This window comes from Pimephales promelas, chromosome 2, assembly GCF_988280905.1.
Source record: "Pimephales promelas chromosome 2, fPimPro1.hap1.1, whole genome shotgun sequence".
Taxonomy (NCBI): Eukaryota; Metazoa; Chordata; class Actinopteri; order Cypriniformes; family Leuciscidae; genus Pimephales; species Pimephales promelas.
Genome location: NC_142770.1, coordinates 5,807,470 through 5,822,807, shown reverse-complemented (window position 1 = coordinate 5,822,807; position 15,338 = coordinate 5,807,470). Strand labels below are relative to the sequence as shown.

Sequence of the window (15,338 nt, the reverse complement as noted above, 5' to 3'; positions counted from 1 at the left end):
CAAAGGAAAAGTACTCCTCTCAGAAAACATACAAATATAGATACTTGTTACTTGTTTTGCCTGGTCGTGATTAGACTGTGCGCATTCAGACTCATTTTTCCGTCATGGGTCACATATGGTAGTTTGTTCTGCACTCTTTTCACTTGATAAATAAAATGCAGGTTTAAAAATTACATGAAGGAATAATGAAAATTCTGTCATCACAGTAACCAAACAGTTGATGGACCCCAATGACTTCCATAGTAGGAAAAAAAATACTATTGAAGTCAATGGGGTCCATCAACTGTTTGGGTACCGACAGTCTTCAAAATATGTTCTATTGTGTTTAGCAGAAAAAAAGAAAATCACACAGGTTTGAATGAACTTGAGCAAATGATGACAGAATATTAATTTTTAAGCGAACTATTCCTTTAAACTCGTCATCTAATAACGATACAACTTACATCAGTGTGTTGAGTTTACAGTGTTTATCCTCCAGTACAGGAACAAGTTTCTTCAATCCCGAGTGTCCCAGTTGACATTTACTCAGATCTAGCTCTCTCATGAGTAACAGGTTTTCACCCAGAACATTAGTCAGATTCTCACAGACTTCCTCTGCTTCAGGATTCAAGAACCTGCAGAATGGAAATTGAACCAAATTGAAATCAATTCACAACTAAGCTTGATGTAGCATTTGGAATGGTTAATGCATTTACTTTTATTGAAATATTTCAGTGCAGCAGTACTTTCATCAATTAATTTGCCTGAATGTCACTTATTTTGTATTATTTCATCACATGTCACCTTATTTTTAGTTTACAGTCTGGTTTCTGTTGTGCATCCAGGAGATGCTTGACTCCTGATTTTCCAGGATCATTTCCTCTGAGATCCAGCTCTATCAGGTGTGAAGGGTGAAGCTCTTTCTGGGCTGAAGGGTCTGGATTCAGAGCTGAAGCCAGAGCTTTATAACCTTCTTCTGTGATACTGCATTTAGAGAGTCTAAAGAAAAGAGATTTCAATCCAACATTGATCACTAAATTTAGACAAAATTCCCATTGTTAGACAAAGTAGAGTTAGTCTAACAATATGTTAAACATGAACTCACCTGAGCTTCTCCAGTTTACAGTTCTCCTTCAGTCCATCAGAGAGCAGCTTCACTCCTGGATCCTTCAGATTATTATTGCTCAGATCAAGATCTTTCAGACTGCTGGAGTCTGAACTGAGAACTGAAGCCAGAGCTGAACAACTTTCCTCTGTTACCGCACACTGGCTAAGTCTGAAAAAAATTTTTTTGTCAATGTATAGAAAATCGAACCGGCTTCGCCGAGCATGGGAGGAACGCTAGCCAAGACAGTAGCTAGTGCCTCTTGAGGCCAAGGGAGTGAGGTTTACTGCACAGCTCTTCCTGTTTGGCCTCTCTTACAGTCTTATAGTTGGTGTCTAACATATCTCATGTTTGGATAATATATAGCTAGCTGGATATTACAATCTTTCCTGATTCTTATTACTCGTCTCTTTTCATTTGAACTTTGCCCCATTTTTTCTTTTTTTTTTTTTGCTATGTTATAAATCATGTAGCTTCTGCAAAATAGAAAAAGCAGAGCAGATAGATCTACAACTAGTAAATTAAAAAGTAATTTAGGAAATAATTAAAGGAGTAGTTCACTTTAAAAAAAAACTTTTGCTGATAATTTACTCACCCCCATGTCATCTAAGATATCCATGTCATTCTTTCTTCAGTCGAAAAGAAATTAAGGTCTTTGATGAAAACTTTCCAGGATTTTTTCACTTTACTGGGCACCAAACGGTTCAAGGTCCAAAAGACAGTTTCAGTGCAAACTGTTCAAAGGGGTTTAAACGACACAAGACGATGAATAAGGGTCTTATCAAGCGAAACGATTGTTTAAGATAACTAAGTTTAAGTTTTACAAGCTCAAATGATCACCTTGCTCTGTTCTGTGGCGCATGTTCGTGACTCTCCTGTTCAAACTCGTTCATCAAAATGAATGAATCTTTTTCGAGTCATTTGATTCATTCAACGAAGGAAATGAACGAATTGACTCGGAAAAAGATTTGTTCATTTTGATGAAAAGGAGAGTCACGAACGTGCATCACAGAACAGACCAATGCGAGCATTTGAGCTTATAAAACTTAAACTTTGTTATTTATTTTTTAAATGAGCTATCGTTTCGCTTGATAAGACCCTTATTCATCCTCTGGAATCGTTTAAACCCCTTTGAACAGTTTGCACTGAAACTCTCATTTGGACCTTGAACCGTTTGGTTCCCACTGAAGTCCATTATATGGAGAAAAATACTGGAATGTTTTCATCAAAAACCTTAATTTCTTTTCGACTGAAGAAAGACAGACGTGGACATCTTGGATGACATGGGGGTGAGTAAATTATCAGCAATTTTTTTTAAGTGAACTACTCCAATAACTCCCTTTATCCGTCAAACTGAAGGCGATGTAAAATAAGCATATTTGTTTCTGAAACAAAGATAGTTTAGTGGTAAACTAAATATTAGTCATAACAATTTATTAAACAATATTAAATGATGGTATTGAAATATATTATTTATACACAAACTTTGTAAAGGATATCTATATCACACCTGTTGTCTGTTGTCACACAACTTACCTCAGTATCTCCAGTTTACACTTCTCACTCTTCAGTCCAGAGCAGAGATGAATTACTCCTGAACTCTGTAGATTATTATTGTTCATATTCAGCTCTTCCAGATTGTTATCTGATTTGAGAGCATTAGCCAGATTTGAACAGCTTATGTCTGACAAGTCACAATCGTTTAACCTAAAATAAATAATTTAGAAATTATTATATTACAAAGTAAAATTTAATATTAACAATGCATTTACAATTAAAAAAAAAATTACATTTATTACATTTAGACAAACAATAAATATACTCAAGCATGTGGTGGGCTACACTGACAATACTTATCTCATACTGCTACATACAAACAAACAAACATGATTATGTAAAATAAATTTCATCTTTAATGAAAAGGAGTTTAGTTTGATTTAACTTTATTTGGGAGTCTGTAGAGGTAAAGAATATTGGAGTTAACGATGATTTGATGTGGGTGACTGAAGTATTCAAAGTCTGTCACATGATTCTGACTAATACATTTAATTTTAATGATGTTGTGCTCCTCTGCAAAAGCAATTGTTGAAAACAGAATTCCCTAGATGCTTAAACATAGTTTAAACATTTTAACTATCTTACTAAGCGATAATGGTTATTATTATGCCTCCTGAAGGCCCAGTTGCCCTCAGAATTTAGCTCCAACCAGTGGCCCTCCCCCCGTAGGGTATAATTAATACACCTAAAGCAGCTAATCAGGCTATTTGGGGTTGCTTGAAAAACACAAAATTAAGCAGGTTGGATATAAACTTTTGTAGGGCAGTGGGCCTTCAGGGGTCGTTTTGAAGACCTCTGCTTTAAATGACTTACAGAGCTCTTTTGGAGATTTTCACAACTTCCAACAGTCTAAAGAGACACTCGTCTGATTTCTTGAATTTCTGAAGATCAAACTCCTCCATCTCCTTGTCTGATGTCAACAACACAAAGGCCACAGCAGACCACTGGGCAGGTGAAAGATCAGATGAGAGACTTCCTTCTCGAAGTTGAGTCTGAATCTCTTTCACCAGAGTTTGATCATTCAACTCATTCAGACAGTAGAACAGATTGATGGATCTCTCTGGAGACAGAGTTTTATCTAGTTTCTCCTTGATGTACTGAACTATCTCCTTTTTGCTCTGGTCATTGTCTTCTTGCTGTGTCAACAGTCCTCGTAAGAGTGGACGATTAGTCTGGAGTGACAGACCGAGGAGGAAGCGAAGGAAAAGGTCCAGATGTCCAGTTTCACTCTCGAGCGCCTTGTCCACTGCAGTCTTGAGCAAATCAATCATGGCTTCTTTGGTGTTTTCCTGTTCTGTAGACTCTTTAATTAACACACTTTTCTTCTCTATGTCTAGAAACAGATGTGCATAAAGGGCTGCAATAAACTCTTGAATGCTCAAGTGAACAAAGCAGAAAGTGGTACCAAGAATGATCCCTTTTTCCTCCTTGAAGATCTGGGTACACATGCCTGAGTACACTGATGCTTTAGAGGTATCAATACCACAGTCTTCCAGGTCTGTGTCATAGAAGAGCAGGTTGTTTCTTTGCAGCTGATGAAATGCCAGGTTCCCCAGTGAAAGGATGGCGTCTTTGTCCCAGGAAACATCAGGTATGTATTGATTATCTTGATTATACTTTCGTCTGCTCTGCTGGATCTGAAAGCGGAGAAAGTGTGTGTACATTTGTGTCAGAGTCTTGGGAGTGTCTTCAGTATTTGATTGTGTTTTAGAGGAATCGTCAGCCTGATTGTTTTTTACATCATTATTTTCTCTTTTCTCTTCCAAAATGTTCTGGAGAACAGTGGCCGAAATCCAGCAGAAGACTGGGATGTAGCACATGATGAAGAGACTCTTTGATTGTTTAACATTGTCAATGATTTCGTTGGCCAGATCCTCATCTGTGAATCTTTTCCTGAAGTATTCTTCCTTCTTTTGTGCATCATTGAATCCTTGTACTTCTGTCACGCGGTCGATACATTCGGGAGGAATCTTACTGGCAGCGGCTGGTCTGGTGGTGATCCAGATGAGAGCAGAAGGAACCAGATTTCCCTTGATGAGGTTCGTCAGGAGAACATCCAGAGAGGCTGGTGACGATACGTCACGCCACGTCTCATTACCATCAAAGTTTAGAGGAAGACGACATTCATCCAATCCATCAAGGATGAACAGGACTTTTAATTTATCATTTCTTGCAAGGTTCAATCCTTTTATCTCTGGGAAAAACTGACTTATAAGACTTGTTAAACTTTGTTTTTCTTTCTCCTTTAGGTTCATCTCTCGAAATGCAAGAGGAAATATGAAAGTAATATCCTGATTTTCTTTTCCGTCAGCCCAATCCACAATAAACTTTTGCACAGAAATGGATTTTCCGATGCCAGCAACTCCTTTTGTCAGTACAGTTCTGATCTCTTTGTCTTGTTCAGATGGTTCAAATAAATTTTTGCACTCAACTGGAATCTCTTGTGATTCTTGCCGCCTGGAAGCAGCCTGAATCTGTCTTACTTCATGTTCTGCATTGACTTGTTGAATGGCACCCTGTGTCATATAGAGATCTGTGTAGATGTTTTTCAGAAGCTTGGAGTCACCGTGCTTTGCAATTCCTTCAGATACAGATTGATGCTTCCTCTTCAGGTTTGATTTTAGTGGTCGTTGATGAATGAGGACCAGCTCATCTATCATACAAATGTTGATAAAAAAAAAAATATGGATCATTCTCTTGTGCATTTTATAATTGACATAGACAGATTTGTATGCCCATTAAAGGATTAGTTCACTTTTGAAAAAACTTTTGCTGATAATTTACTCACCCCCATGTCATCCAAGATGTCAATGTCTTTCTTTCCTCAGTCGAAAAGAAATTTAGGTTTTTGATGAAAACATTCCAGGATTTTCTCCATATAATGGACTTCAATGGGAACCGGATGGTTCAAGTATCAAAAGACGGTTAAAAACTGTTTCAGATGCAGCTTCAAATGTCTTTAAACAACACCCGACGATGAATAAGGGTCTTATCATGCAAAACGATCGGTTATTTCAAAACTTATTCCAAAAATGTAACTTTTATAAGGACAAATGCTAGCCTTGCTATATTCTCTGAGGCGCGTTTGTAACGTCACGTAATACGTAATTACGTTCAAAAGGTCACGGGCGACGTAGCCGGAAGTACAGAATCAAAATCGTCCGACATCGTTGTTTTTCATTTTAATTCCTTTTTTTGTAAACGGTGTTAGAGTTAGTTTGCACGTTCAACCTATGCGTTCAACTAGTAAACACTGACTCTGTACTTTCGGCTACTTCGCCCATGACCTTTTGAACGTAATTACGTAATACGTGACGTTGCAAACGCGCCTCACAGAATATAGCAAGGCTAGCATTTGTCCTTATAAAAGTTACATTTTTGGAATAAGTTTTGAAATAACCGATCGTTTCGCATGATAAGACCCTTATTCAACGTCTGATATCGTTTAAAGACATTTGAAGCTGCATCTGAAACAGTTTTAAACCGTCTTTTGATACTTGAACCATCCGGTTCCCATTGAAGTCCATTATATGGAGAAAAATCCTGGAATGTTTTCATCAAAAACCTAAATTTCTTTTCGACTGAGGAAAGAAAGACATGGACATCTTGGATGACATGGGGGTGAGTAAATTATCAGCAAAAGTTTTTTCAAAAGTGAACTAATCCTTTAACCCTCTGAGGTCGGCTCATGCGCTGCCGCGTTTTGCTGTTTTTTTTCACATAGCTGCAACATAGACTTAAAATACTCCGTCACTAATGGTCATATAAATAAAATCAATACAGGATTATAAACTATAGAGGGTCTTCTTTTTTGTGTGCACTCTTATTAACATCAAAACCTTGTGTTTTTGTAAAATAAATAAAATAAACAGTGCGAAAATCCGCAAAAATCTTTCTGAAACGCGTCTGAAAAATGAACTGTAACTCAGTAAATACTTGTCACAGAGACACAAAAGATTTATCTTTATGAAGCTGAAATTCTCTTCTTTTAAATGAAGTAATTTATATAAAAAGCTAGATGTCTGTCTTTTTCCTTTCACCTAATTATAGCGTATGCATGTTAATGTGACACGTCCACTTAGAGCGTGTGCTATACAAACGCTAATGTTGAGGCAAGCCATATAACGCCCACATCAGCTGGGCTTTATTACAAATCTTCCCTCGTCCTAACCTTTCGTCTTGCAGCGCAGTGAGGAATAATTCCTGGGAAAGTTACCTCAATTACCTGTTTCATTTCGAGGAGCACACAGATGCAGCTGTAAGAATTTTTTTCTTAAGTGCTTTGTTCTAATCGCGTTATTAAATAGTGTCTGTAAACTGCACAAAGACTGTTTAAACATTAAATGCGTGTCTGTGTGTTTGTGTCTGTCTGTGCATTCATTCACTCCGCTTCTATATTAGTAAGACTATAAATAAACTATTGAGATTTGTTACAGATCTGTAAAACCGAAAAGACTATTTAAATATGAATTGCGTGTCTGAGTGTGTGAACGAACAAATGCACAGATGCATAGCCTACTGTTGCAGACGAAATAGATTATAAAGTTTTTACAATAAAATAGACATCAAATAAGCTTTAGTTAGACAGTTTCTGTTCATATGTTAAATATATAGTATGTTTTGTCAAACATAAACTAATCAACTGTTATCCAATGCAAGCTAATGCAATGCACATATCAAAATAATGAATCCTTAACTTTGAAATATGTATGATAAAATGTATTGGCCAACTTTAAAAATAATACTTTAAATGGAAAAATAATTTTCTTTTCAAGATGTTTCCAACTCTAACTTTGAATCAATTCTATAGAATGGCCCATATAACCTTTGTTTCCAGGTTTGACTAAAAATGTTTTTTGACTATCATTTACATTAAGATTTTATACATACATATATGTATGTTGTATGTTGTCCTTTCAACTTTTTCTTGTGTGCACACCTGAATGAAAGGCTCATTATTATGTGGGACTTTGTCTCTCTCAGTTAAGAATCACCTGTTTATTCATGACGAGGGCTGGCCTGTTCACGGCCATTCAGTTTTATGTGAACGTTTAGGAGGATGATTTTCAGATCATTGTGAAGAAAAAACTCTAGGCAACAACATCCATTAGCCAAAAGTCTTGTGGGCACATATTTAGTATGTGTTTTGTGGCCTTATTTCAGAAACTTTCATTTTTTTTTTCAATAACCACGCATAAACAATATTCTCTCACAAATACAAACATGTACATACATGTTGCTCACATATTATGGGAGCCTTGTTTGTGCTAAATAGAGTGTAATTTCACCTTTGTCATTAATATGTTTATATGCAACTTAAAAAAGCACAAATGTCAGGGCTTGTCAGAACATCTCAAGGACCCCAAAAACACATTAGACCCGAGAGGGTTAAACTCTTACCTTGTAGAGCATCTGCAGCCTCAACTTCATTCATATCTCTCAGGAAGTAGAGAGTCATATCAAGAGCTGCTTCTTTAATATCACGCATTTCCTCTGTAAAGTCCTGCACAAAGTATTGTGTGTTCTCTCTTTTTAGTATTTTCTTCAACTTTTCCAGCTCATTCTTCAGAAATATGGCAATTTTTTTCTCAAGAGCCTGAAAACAAAGCAAGCAAGCAGAAAAATAAGGGACAGGCCAAAAAAAGTAACCAAATCCTATACCCTTTATAAATTTAAAACATGTTAAAAATGTAAACAATTTACTTGTAGTACAAATTACAGACAAGCAACAGTAAAAATGCACTCATTTACATTATTGACCATACATTATTGATCATACAAGGTAAAGTCATGGTAAATAAAAAAAACACAAACAGGCCCGGTTCCAGAATCAAATAACTGGCGATGCTTCTGAAATTATTGAGGGTATTCTTTTAAGTGCAGATGAAGGCTGAGCAACGACTCCACCATAGCAGTTTAGGCTACAGAGGGACATTTAAGATTATGGGCTCTATCTTGCACCCGGAGCAAATTACTTCATACTCTCTCTGTCTCTACGCATGTCTCATTCCTATATTAAAATATGGCCCAATATGCAACACAATAAATCTCTAACTTACTATACATCGTGTCTACACTTTGTTTGTTAATGAGAGGTTTTGGGTATTTTTGAGTTGAGATTTGGTTTTTACTTACCTTGAAGATCCAGAGTAGATTTTCTTTGAAATCCCTGCGGTAGCGGTAATTCTTCAAGTCTGAGTCTGATTTCTCATGTTGAATCCTGGTAGCAAAATAATTTGGGGGTGGTAGGCATTTCAATCCATAGTAATGGCTCAGTTACAAGAAACATCAGAGTAATGTGGGCACATTTGGGGGAGTTATGGGGCACATTTTCTAGTAGTAATAATAGACTATTACATATTCATTTTACTTGACCATGGTGACTGAAATGTATGATCTTATGGCAAGGTCCTGAATTTAAAGGTGCAGTGTGGATTTTTATCAACATCTAGTGGTTCGGCTGCGAGTTGCACTAAGGGCTCAGCCATAGACAGTAAAAGAAATGGACAGAGCGACCCCATTGATTTCAACAGAGAACAATGAAGCCTGTTAAAAGCTGACAGTTTCTATGATAGTTGCATGGGTTTGCTATGTTGGGAGAAATGTGCTAGTTACGTTTGTGAGACAATCAGCTGATTACTATTATTATATTATATATAAAGACCATTGATCCTCACCTGACTACGGCTTTGTAAAATTTATCCATGATGTGGTTTAATGGACTGTGGTACAGAAACAGTGACAATGTTACACACTCTTGGCTTACTCTGTCTATTCACTGCTGTCTCAGATGATGATATGTTTGTCCCGTTTTAGCCACCGTAGCTTCTTCGAAAGGAAGGGGTGAGCAGTGGGCTGAGCCCTTAGTGCAACTCGCTAAAATACCACTAGATGCCACTAAAAAATACACACAGCACCTTTAAGTTGGAAGTGAATGATAAACTGTGAAATATTTAGATCTCACCTGTTGAGAAGAAAAGATGCCAGTTCCACATCACTCTTCAATTTCTTCTGTATTTTTAGAGCTTCCCACCGTGTAAATTCTTCACCAATATTAACTGTGGTTTTTTGCCCTTTTTTACTAAACAACACACAAAAAGAAGAAAATCACATAAAAAATTAACAGGTTCACTGTTGTCAATTGTATTTTGGCCAAAATCAAGAGTTGCATCAGTTCTGGCAGGTCACGTTAGTAAAGCTCGCATCAGCTGACTCTCAGCTGATCCACATCTACCTATAGCAATATAACGCCTCTCACTGTGTATATAATCTCCTACAGTATTATCAGCAGCTATCGTGTTTCTCAGGAGCTAATTACCCTCCTCCGTCTTGCCCAGTCAGGATTTGGCATTCTGATTGCTCTTTGAACCAGACAAAATTCTCAAATTATAATGTACTGGGCCCGGTTCCCCAAAAAGTTCTTATCTCTAAGTAGTTCTTAACCTATTCCTTAACCTCTCTCTTAACCTTATGGCACGGTTCCGGAAACGTTCGTACGCTAAGTATATCTTCTGTAAGTCACACTTTCATAAGGTTGGTCTGGACCATTCGTAAGCTCTCTCTTAGTGTTGTTTGAGCTCAAGACACTAGTTGCTGCCACTGTGCAGCAGTCTTTAGAAACTTTCACACATTTTCAAAACTATTTCACCTTTTTTCAAAACTCAACACACAATTCCCAAAACTTCACACACAAAATGCCTCACATCTCCTTCAAAAATGTAACTGCATTCAAAATGCCATAAACACATGTCAGAATGAAGCATTTCCATCAAATGGCAAACACTAGTGCATTTTTTGATACACCATGTAAACATTGTTTTTTTTTTTTTTTTTTCTAAATCTAAAGCTCTTTGGTCTTCCATACGCTTATATCACATTGTTCTACAGTGAAAGTAGTCTTCTGAGACCGGTAACAAGTACACTGACAGTATTCACCAATGCAATTTAGAAACAGAAAATATTCATTAGGCCAAACATTACTGTTGTATACATACACTATACAACAAAACCATAAACATATGTAAACCAAAAGTATATTCTTTATAATACAGTAAAGGACACAATTGAGTCTGTGGGGGTCTCTGTCCATTGTTGGCATCTATTGTTTAAAACAGGTAATCTGACCTTTGACCTATTATAGGCTTATACTACAGTAAAGCAGTGATTGGTTAGTGATCAGTAAAACAATTAGAGTTTGCACATATGAGGAGTGTATTTGTGACCTGGTGAATAATTGTAGGGAGTTCCTGCCCAAAACAGAACCATACCGTCAATCCTAACTGTAGGCCCTATTTTAACGATGCAAGCGCATGGTCTACTCTACACAGTGCACTTAGGGAGTGTCTGAATCCACTTTTGCTAGTTTAACAACGGTAAAAATGGTCAGTGTCATCCCATCATCCCATCCCATCGCATAGATTCAGATTATTTTATTTCATGCCATGTCAGCAGTCAGAGCAATTTTCATGGCAAAAAATTCATTTCCAAAAATACAAATATCATATAAATACAACAAAAACAAAACAATTATAAACAAGAAGTCAAATTATACAATATATTTTTTTAAATTAACATATGATAAAAAAAAATCCTGTGGCTTTGACCGAAAATACTGTGGGCTTTGACCGAAAACAGGAAGTAAATACATATGTGAGCTGGCTGAATTGACATCATTTTTGTTAATATCTATCACATCTACTGCAGTCTGATTGACCGTGGTCACTCTTAATAACACCACTCACATGGCTGTGCACTCGAAATGACAAATCAAGGATGTTAAGAGGCTAAAAGCAGGTTTAGAACATGCCCCATTGAAGCCAACAGGGTGCGAATTTTAAAAAGAGGATAACACTGTGTAGCAAACACCGATTTTTGTCGTTTTTGTCTGTACTGACAGCACTACAAATGTACAAAAAAATGAGCTCAATGTTAAAATTGACCGGAGTTCACCTTTATTATTCCCATGTCTTGTCTGAACTTTTGTGTTATTAACTGTTCCTGTACTCAGGTGTGTCTTGTCAAGTCATTATCTTGTTAAGCTTCTTTGCCCCTGTGTATAGGTAGCCCATGTGTATAAATTACTTTTGGTCAGTTGTTAGATGTAGACATTTACTGTTCCTTTTGGTCATTGTTTCCCAGTGTTATTTTGTTCCAGATTTATGTTTCTGAGCAGACAGATTGTTGTCTGACTTGACGCAGCACATGCTGGTTACAAAATTTCGTCCGACTTGAAACGGCGCAGAAGCCACGTGACTGTGATGTATGCCTTCAAAGTACAGCGAGAGCGATACGAGTGTAGCCAGTTCGTTCATTCTGCACTGCTTCTCCATGAAGCAGTTTCATGATTGGCCGGATTCACCGCATGACACCGTTCACTTGTGTTTAGTGTTTATTCTCATCAGTTCTAGCAATGCTCACAAATCTGTTTTTTTACAACAATAAAAGCTCCTTTCATGTAGTTGTGATGTCACATTGTGTCATGTATATCAAAATAAAACTAATTAAAAACCTAGACCTCACTTTATTGAAAGTATAGGCTTGATTTGTTGAAAATTCATTCCTGTACAAACATATACTATATAAAGCAAGAAATAAAGTATTATTGAAAATTATGTTTCAATGAAATGCACACAGGTTCTCACTTTCAACTTGCCTCCAGAGGATTAATATTACACGGCCATTGTGTTCAGGAATTTATTCTTGTATTTAGTCAAGGTCTATCACTTTTACCACAGTGAGAAGATTAATTGATGTAGTGCAAAACATATGAAATACCTTTTTTCAGGTGTTTTTTCCTCTCTAAAGTTTGGTCCATCGCCTTTTGAATGATCGCTCTTTACAGATCCAGATCCGGACACATGTGAGCCTGATCTTACACTAATGACACAAAGAGCAAAAAGAGGAAAAAAACACTTGACTACAGGACATTCTTCCAGCTACATTGTCTAACACTCACATAACAGCTCACGTACAGTATTTGGGTCATTTTTGTTAGATGTTACCTTCTGTTAGATGGTGTTTTCTCACTGAAGTTTGGTCCATCACCTTTTGAATGGTCACTCTTCACAGACACTGAGCTGGACACATGTGAGCCTGATCTTCTAGTAAGGACACAAAGACCAAAAAGAGGAAAAATACACTTGACTACAGGACATTTTTCCAGCTACATTGTCTACTACACAACAGCTCACGTACAGTATTTGAGTCATTTTTGTTAGATGTTACCTTCTGTTAGATGGGGTTTTCTCACTGAAGTTTGGTCCATCACCTTTTGAATGATCACTCTTCACAGACACTGAGCTGGACACATGTGAGCCTGATCTTTCACTAATGACACAAAGAAAAAGAAAAAAAAAGGTTTTACTTCAGGAATTACTTCATTCTCCTTTGAAGATAAGTTGCAAATGGTAATTAAATAAAGAATAACCATGCATTTATTGTATTAATATTTCAAGTCCTGGTTTTAATTTACTTTATTGTCCACATTGTGCAAAAATTGCCTCGGTCTCCACCATACAATACATAGCATTATTTAAATAATGTGACATACTTTGTAAATAAAACATAAATGTGGAATACCTTTTGGTTTGTGACAGTGTTTCTTCACTGAAGGATACACGTGAGCCGGACCTTTTAATAACACAAAGAGTAGAGAGTAACAAATATTAACTAGAGTCAGATTTGGTTTTGCAATTGAGTTAATAAATACAATTTACTGTAACAAAGTTTAAACATGTAGTAGTAGTAATTTCTCAACTGTGACACTAGAAAATGAATTAACACGTTTTAAGAAAAAGAAAAAAATGTTTAATGAAAAATATTTCTTGAAATACCTTTTGTTCACAGTCTATGTGTGGCAACAATAAAAAACCCATCAAATACCTTTTGGTAAATGATGGTGTTTTCTCACTGAAGTTCGGTCCATCACCTTTTGAATGGTCACTCTTCACAGACACAGAGCTGGACACATGTGAGAACAATCTTTCGCTAATGACAAAACTAAAAACATTACTACAGGAGGTTCCTCAGTGTCGTCACATTCACCACAATCACCTAATTGTCTTCGTCTTTGTCATTATCACTATCATCATCACTGTCTAGCATTAATCCCTGTCTGCACTATAGCTCCCATCATCCTCCTCGCCTCGGTACACCCCGTTCCCCATTATCGGCACCTGCAACCTATTACCATCTGTTTCACCTGGGCTCTGTTAATCTGTGTTCATAACATTTACATTTACATTCATTCATTTAGCAGATATACAATTGCTATACAGGGGCGCAACTACCCAGTTTCAGAGGGGTATGCAGCAACAGTTTAAGCGCCAATTTATGTCTGTGAACTGTGTATAATTATTTTGTTTATTATTTTGAGAAATATTTACATGTATATACTGTATTATATAATTTCTGATATATATACATATTTTATGTATAAATAAGACATTTATCCTAAATATAAACATGCATGTGTATAATTATATAAACAAAATAATTATACACTGTACACACACATAATATCTCACAAAATTGAGTACAACACCTCACATTTCTGCAAACATTTTTGTATATCTACTCAAGGGACAATACTAAAATGAAACGTAGGTATATTTTAGAGTAGTCAATGTGCTGTTCGTGTATCTGTATTTATTTACTGTCCTCTGAAAATAATTCAACATACAGCCATTATTGTCAAAATAGCTGGCGACAAAAGTGAGTAAGACTGATCTTGGATCGGCGTGTTTTAAATCGGTCCGTTTTAAAGTGCCTGCTAAAATTCTAGATGAAGAGAAGGATTTTCAAATGCATTCAGGCCACATTTATACAGTAGCCGGGTATTTAGAGAATAGCAATACAGCAATATTGTGGATGCGGTGAGTCACGTGTCAAACTTGACGTGTTGTCATGGAAATAATAAGAGGAACTGTTTAAAAAAATTATTTAAATTTATCTGTGAAAGGGTTAAATACCTTTTGGCAGATGATTTGTTCTCGCTGAAGTTCGGTCCGTCACCTTTTGAATTGTCAGTCTTCATAGACACAGAACTGAATACAGGTGAATCTGATCTTTTACTAAATACACAAAGAGAAAAAAGAAGACAAAAAAAAACTCTCAAAGGAGATTCTTCAGTCTCAATGGAAGAGCATGTGTCCTTCTCACAGGATGGATGTGTTTAATGCTAGGTTCACACCAAAAGACAATCTAATCATTTAAACTTAACCGTGAAAGGGTTAAATACCTTTCGGCAGATGATTTGTTCTCGCTGAAGTTCGGTCCGTCACCTTTTGAATTGTCACTCTTCATAGACACAGAACTGAATACAGGTGAATCTGATCTTTTACTAAATACACAAAGAGAAAAAAGAAGACAAATAAAAACACTCTTAAAGGAGATTACTCAGTCTGAAATATGTATGTATGTATGGATGTATGGATGGGTTGGTGGATACTGTAGGTTGGATGGATGGGCAGATGGATGGTTGGGTTTACTAATGCTAGGTACACACCAAAAGACAATCTAATCATTTAAACTTAACCGTGAAAGGGTTAAATACCTTTCGGCAGATGATTTGTTCTCGCTGAAGTTCGGTCCATCACCTTTTGAATTGTCACTCTTCATAGACACAGAACTCAATACAGGTGAATCTGATCTTCTACTAAATACACAAAGAGAAAGAAGAAGAAAAAAAAAACTCTTA

At 36.5% G+C, this 15,338-nt stretch overlaps 1 protein-coding gene across 10 annotated transcripts in view; it reads right to left on the bottom strand.

Annotated features, from left to right (window-relative positions):
* LOC120475644 (uncharacterized) overlaps window positions 1–15,338 on the bottom strand; it is a 54,009-nt gene that overhangs the window by 32,111 nt on the left and 6,560 nt on the right. For 7 of the 10 annotated variants that reach the window (XM_089120431.1, XM_089120439.1, XM_089120438.1 and 4 more), the window contains exons 13-28: window positions 15,195–15,296; window positions 14,880–14,981; window positions 14,611–14,712; window positions 13,523–13,600; window positions 13,220–13,270; window positions 12,866–12,967; window positions 12,643–12,741; window positions 12,416–12,517; window positions 9,606–9,722; window positions 8,777–8,861; window positions 8,042–8,237; window positions 3,455–5,294; window positions 2,621–2,791; window positions 1,085–1,255; window positions 784–978; window positions 444–614 (exon numbers count right to left, since the gene is read on the bottom strand). In XM_089120431.1, coding sequence (XP_088976557.1) covers window positions 444–614; window positions 784–978; window positions 1,085–1,255; window positions 2,621–2,791; window positions 3,455–5,294; window positions 8,042–8,237; window positions 8,777–8,861; window positions 9,606–9,722; window positions 12,416–12,517; window positions 12,643–12,741; window positions 12,866–12,967; window positions 13,220–13,270; window positions 13,523–13,600; window positions 14,611–14,712; window positions 14,880–14,981; window positions 15,195–15,296 — 3,684 coding nt within the window. The remainder of the gene's footprint in view (window positions 1–443; window positions 615–783; window positions 979–1,084; window positions 1,256–2,620; window positions 2,792–3,454; window positions 5,295–8,041; window positions 8,238–8,776; window positions 8,862–9,605; window positions 9,723–12,415; window positions 12,518–12,642; window positions 12,742–12,865; window positions 12,968–13,219; window positions 13,271–13,522; window positions 13,601–14,610; window positions 14,713–14,879; window positions 14,982–15,194; window positions 15,297–15,338) is intronic. The other 3 variants (XM_089120434.1, XM_089120455.1, XM_089120437.1) reach the window with 2 other exon arrangements.